This window comes from Antrostomus carolinensis, unplaced genomic scaffold (assembly GCF_000700745.2).
Source record: "Antrostomus carolinensis isolate BGI_N321 unplaced genomic scaffold, ASM70074v2 scaffold40596, whole genome shotgun sequence".
NCBI lineage: Eukaryota > Metazoa > Chordata > Aves > Caprimulgiformes > Caprimulgidae > Antrostomus > Antrostomus carolinensis.
In genome coordinates, this window is record NW_010323374.1 from 2,217 (window position 1) to 7,778 (window position 5,562).

The 5,562-nt window shown below is 47.2% G+C and overlaps 1 protein-coding gene across 1 annotated transcript in view; it reads left to right on the plus strand.

Moving 5' to 3' along the window:
• Positions 1 to 988: 988 nt before the first annotated feature.
• PDAP1 (PDGFA associated protein 1) overlaps positions 989 to 5,562 on the plus strand; it is a gene marked incomplete at its 5' end in the record, with an annotated part of 5,261 nt that continues 687 nt past the window's right edge. Inside the window, 4 exons of the mRNA XM_010170561.2 lie at positions 989 to 1,087; positions 3,172 to 3,279; positions 3,665 to 3,786; positions 5,201 to 5,352. Of these exons, the coding sequence (XP_010168863.2) occupies positions 989 to 1,087; positions 3,172 to 3,279; positions 3,665 to 3,786; positions 5,201 to 5,352 (481 nt within the window). The remainder of the gene's footprint in view (positions 1,088 to 3,171; positions 3,280 to 3,664; positions 3,787 to 5,200; positions 5,353 to 5,562) is intronic.

The following is a 5,562-nucleotide window of genomic DNA, read 5'->3' on the forward strand; positions in this document are numbered from 1 at the left end:
CAGACGCTGAATTTCTAACGCCCGCGGTGCCACTGCTGCTCCCTGTCCCGCCGAGTCCCCCTGCAGCCGGGCACAGCTGTGGCACAGAGGTGACACATCTCTGCTGGGGAAGGAGGGACAATCCCCTCAGCCCTCCCCACCACTCTCAGGCTTCCAAGGAGGGGAGTGAGAGGGAGCAGGAGGATTTCCCCCTCCTTCCCCCAGACTCAAGCAGCTCCCTGAGCAGCCAAGCTCCTTTCCTGAGCTGTGTGGGTTCTGCCAGTCTCAGGTGCCAGCTCTACCCTGAGCTCAAGGCTGGAGACTGACTCCTCAGCTGCTTCCAGCAGTTCTCTGAGCTGTGGGAACACAAACAAAGCAGCCACTTGCAGGAAGCATGGATGGCTTCAGCAACTCATTAAACAGCAGGATTTTGAACTTGAGAGCAGACCTTAGCCAGGCAGTGCAGCTGAGCTGACTCCTCATCCTGGTTCCTAGACCTGGTTTTAATTTTTCCTTATAAAGCACTAAATCATGGAGGCTCCTCGTTCTCCAGCTCTCATTATCATTCCCAAAGCTTTTGTCCAGCTAGCTTCCTATTTTCTCTTGGCACAGCCCTAGTGTAGGGGAGGGGTTAAGGAGAGTTGGGCAGCACCTTCCTGGCTCCCTCTCTGTTGGACAAACCTGCACTTGGTTTGGAAAACACCACGTAGCTGATGGGCTGTGCTGGTGTCTCCAAAACCAGCTCAACTGGAGAGAAGGAACTGATTCTCTGAGTATCTTTCTATGGATCAATAATCCCAATTCACTGTGTAATTTACCCAAAATTCTTGGAGTGTTTCACTGAGACTGGCAAGTTCAGTGTGTCCTTTTCTCATTGTTGTCTAGATTCTATCAGAGGAGCTATTTTGGTTTGTCCTGTCTGCATGGAAAATCCAGAGAGAGTGCTGCAGGAGGAGTAGATCTTTCTGGAAACCTATCACTACACCATTTATTAATTTGATTTATTTTTTATACAGGTAGAAAAGGAGGCCACAAAGGCCGAGCAAGACAGTACACGAGTCCCGAAGAGATCGATGCCCAGCTCCAAGCAGAAAAACAAAAGGCCAGGGTATGTGTTTGCCTCCCTTGTGTGCTTCCTGCCCCATGTGCAGCGTGCTTCACCCCCAGTTCATGAGAGACAGCAGCTGAGCCAAGTGTTGCAGATCATTCTGTCAGCGATCACAACATGAGGGCTGGAGCACCTCTCCTATGAAGACAGGCTGAGAGAGTTGGGGCTGTTCAGCCTGGAGAAGAGAAGGCTCCGGGGAGATCTTATAGCGGCCTCCCAGTACCTGAAGGGGCTACCAGAAAGCTGGGGAAGGACTTTTCATAAGGGCAGTTAATGACAAAACAAGGGGAAATGGGTTTAAGCTGAAAGAGGGGAGGTTTAGATGAGATATTAGGAAGAAGTTCTTCACTGTGAGGGTGGTCAGACACTGGAACAGGTTGCCCAGAGAAGCTGTGGCTGCTCCTCCCTGGAAGTGTTGAAGGCCAGGTTGGATGAGGCTTTGAGCAACCTGGTCTAGTGGAAGGTGTCCCTGCTGCTGGCAGGGGGGTTGGGACTGGATGAGCTTTAAGGTCCCTTCCAACCCAAACCATTCCATGATTCTATGATCTTATTGTATATTGAAATTATTTTATTTGCCTTCTTTCTATTCTAGTCTCAGACAACCAAACTCCTTTGACTTCTTCCTGTACCCGTGATTTTCTTGTTTGCCTCTGACTTGTAGGGGGAGAGAATTTGGTGTGAGTCCTTTTCTGTGCGTATTTCTATGCCCTGACATAGGATTTTAACAGCCTCCCCCCCTTTCCCCCCAGCTCCCTGACTGTGAGAGGCTCCTTTTTGCAGTACTTGCTGTCTTGCAGTCCCAGATTATCCCAGCTCTGATGGCACTGACTGTTATTTTTCTGTGACTTGCTGAAAGTGCTGCCTAAGCCCAAATACACCAGCCCAGCTGAAGCCTGGCAGCGCTGACTGCAGTAGGATAATTATACCCCGTGGAGGAAATACTGATGAATACCTCCCAGAAGAAGATTACTCTTTTCAAGCAGTTTTGAGCCATTTTGGTGACTCCTTTTTAATGTTCTGACCAGCTGTAACTCAAGATGCTTAGCCACATATTCCTATTTTGTGTTGGATTTCTTCTTCTGAAGTATAACTCCTCTTGGTTTGTTTTCTGATTCCACCTTCTTGGTTTCACGCCATCTTTCCAAATTCTTGAAACCACTTATAGGTCTGATCCTGTTTTCCCAAAATAATTCCAACTCCTGCCAGTGCAATGTCATTCACAAACTTTGTGAGTGTTCTCTACTTCCCAGTTGTTAATAAAAATATCAATTGGGAATGGAACAGAACCAGCAGGACTCCACTTAAAATGTCTGTCTTGTTTCAAAATAAACCAGAGAACTGCTCTTTGGGAAGGATTTCTTCTTTTTCTTTTGTGACAGTCCAGACCACATAGTCATGATTGCATCTAGTGCTATTTTGTTAGGAAAAGCTTAAAAAAACAATTAAAATTACTCCTCTTACTGACCACTTTGCCAGTTGCTCCGGTGAGGGATTTTGTCAACGGTAAATCAAGCTGTTCACACCCATGTTGCTTCTCCTAATCTTCTGATGATCTACAAATTAATTCCTGGACCTCTGTCTGGTAAAAGCTGTGCTAAAAAAAGGCTGTCATTTCTTCAGTCATGATGTTTTGCTTGATGGTTGTCAATTTGCTCTTCTCTAGTTTGTTTTTTTATCTAGATCTAGGATGGGATCCAGCTCTACACAACATCTCTGTGGTTTCCAGTCTCTGAGATATTGTGCACTGGAAACCCCAGGTCAAAATGTCTCCTGCAGATCTTTCATTTGGGGAAAGTAAAGTGCCATTTCTGTCTTTGACAATAATTTTCCTGGTTTGTTAGACAGAGAGAACAGCAGAGTTGTTTCGAGGTGATCTGCTGGGGCAGGTGATGCACACTGATGTGTTGAGAATGAACTCTTGTTTGTAACAGCCAGGCACCTTTGGTGTCACAGGGGCCACGTCAGGAACCCTGTCACACCCTCTCATCCCTCCAAAATGATCTCATTTAAGAGTCCCTGTTAGATTTGGGATTTTTATCCCAAATAAATACATTATTTTCTCTTAATTTCTTGTGATTTTATAGGAAGAAGAGGAGCAAGAAGAAGGAGGTGAAGGAGCAGCAGGAGACCCCAAAAAGGAGAAGAAGTCTTTAGATTCAGATGAGAGCGATGAAGATGATGAGGATTATCAGGTACACTTAATGCATTTGCACCACCCAGATTCTTGAGGCAGGAGAGACACATGCTCTTGACTCCCAGTTCTCTTTGAGAGCTACCTAGAGTCATTTTTTTATGGAAGGACTCATTTTAGAAGCCAAAAAAACCCCCTTATTTGGTTGCATTTAGTCTTTGGAATGAAAACTTGTGTATTTTTGTAAGTGAAATGCAAAGGCAAGAAGATTTCAGAAAAGGCTGAAGATGCCTGGTTGTATAAATCTTGGTGCATAAATGGTTTTGCTGTCTGGTAGTGAAAACATGTTGAATTTTGGGGTGTGTTGTAGTGTCTTTGAGCTCTGATACAACACAGCGTTGGGTACGAGGGAGCTTCTTCACCTTCCTCTTGTTCTTGAACCGCAGCAAAAGCGCAAAGGAGTGGAAGGGTTGATAGACATAGAGAATCCCAATCGTGTCATTCAGACAACCAAAAAGGTCACTCAGCTGGACCTGGATGGACCTAAGGAACTCTCACGACGAGAGCGGTGAGTCTTTCCTGCTAACACATTCCCAGAATTCCAGCCTCGCTTGTGGCAGCAGCTTCATCACAGAATCAGAGTCACAGAATGGCCTGGATTGGAAAAGCCCTTTAAGCTCATCGTGTCCAACCATGAACCCAACACTGACAAGTCCCTGACTAACCCATGTCCCTCAGCACTGTGTCTACACGACTCTTCAATCCCTCCAGGGATGGGGACTCCACCACTGCCCTGGGCAACCCCTTCCAATGCCTCAGAACCCTTTCAGCAAAGAAATTCTTCCTCACATCCCATCTCAACTGCCCTGGGCACAACTTGAGGCCATTTCCTCTTGTCCTGTCCCTTGTTCCTTGGTTGAACAGACCCACCCCCACCTCTCTCCACCCTCCTTTCAGGGAGTTGGACAGAGCCAGAAGGTCTCCCCTCAGCCTCCTTTTCTCCAGGCTAAAATGTGGGGAGATGTTTCCCTGCTGTGCATGTGTTGGTGTTTCAGGGAAGCCCTTTCAGTGTGTTGCTCTCTAAAGTGGACCCTGAACAGCAGCAAACTGTCAGGCAGGACTCGCTGTGCTTCAAAATGTCTTTTCTTACAAATTTTATAGATGTTGTCTGTCCTCTGGCAGTAGCTGTGGCCATCCTGTGTCCTCTGGCAGTAGCTGTGGCCATCCTGTGTCCTCTGGCAGTAGCTGTGGCCATCCTGTGTCCTCTGGCAGTAGCTGTGGCCATACTGTGTCCTCTGGCAGTAGCTGTGGCCATCCTGTGTCCTCTGGCAGTAGCTGTGGCCATCCTGGAGCCAGGCAGCTGGGCCAGGTAGACAAGAGAGTGAAGTTTGCTGCTGTGAAGCGGATGTAGAACGTTCCTTTCCTGAAGTTTTATACCAAAAATCAGACCTAACAGAAATCCATTAACCAGAGGTCACCTTGGGGTCCACTTTAATCTTGCTGCAGAAGGTGCCCTCATGACCGGTAGCTGCTTCCCAGATTCCAGGGGTCACTGTGAAGTTTTTATCTGAGCAGGTGAATAAGATGAGAACCAAAGTTTAATCTTCTGGTTTCATTTAGCAACAGGGAGTTGCAGAGTGAAAGATTTGAAGCTTGCTGATTTGGGGTAGATTGCTTCAGCAGAAGTACACCCTTGTGAGGGTCAGGCTGAGGAAAACCTATCACGGTGCTGTGCAGTCTGGGGCTGATTCATTGACCTCATTGTGTGTCCATGTCCTTATTTAGCTGAAGGAAGGTAGAAAGAAGCTCATCATCCCTGTTCAAACCCTGTGGCAGATACAACGTGTGCTTGGAAACTGGTGACAGGCCCCGCCAGGCTTTGAGCAGCCCATCTCTGTCCCAGTCAGGAAGCCTCCCCCGCTCTGCCTGTCCCTGTGTGTTTCTGTGGATGCTCTGATGACTCGGGTGTTTCTTTCAAACAGAGAGGAAATAGAGAAACAAAAAGCAAAAGAAAGATACATGAAAATGCACCTAGCTGGCAAAACGGAGCAAGCGAAGGCCGATCTCGCCCGACTAGCCATCATTCGGAAGCAAAGGGAAGAAGCTGCCAGGAAGAAAGAAGAAGAAAGAAAAGGTTAGAGAGTAATTAATTGTATCCTCTTAGTTCTCTTTGCAATGGCTGTACTGCCAAGAGGTGTGACTTCTCCCAGCACACACGGTAATCCCTCATCTCCTGAGGCTGCGTGGTGTTACCGATTGTCACTACAACTTCTCTCCTCAAAACCAGGTTCAGCTGGTTTCATTCTTAGCAAACTCTTGGTTTATGAAGCTCTAGGACATCTGA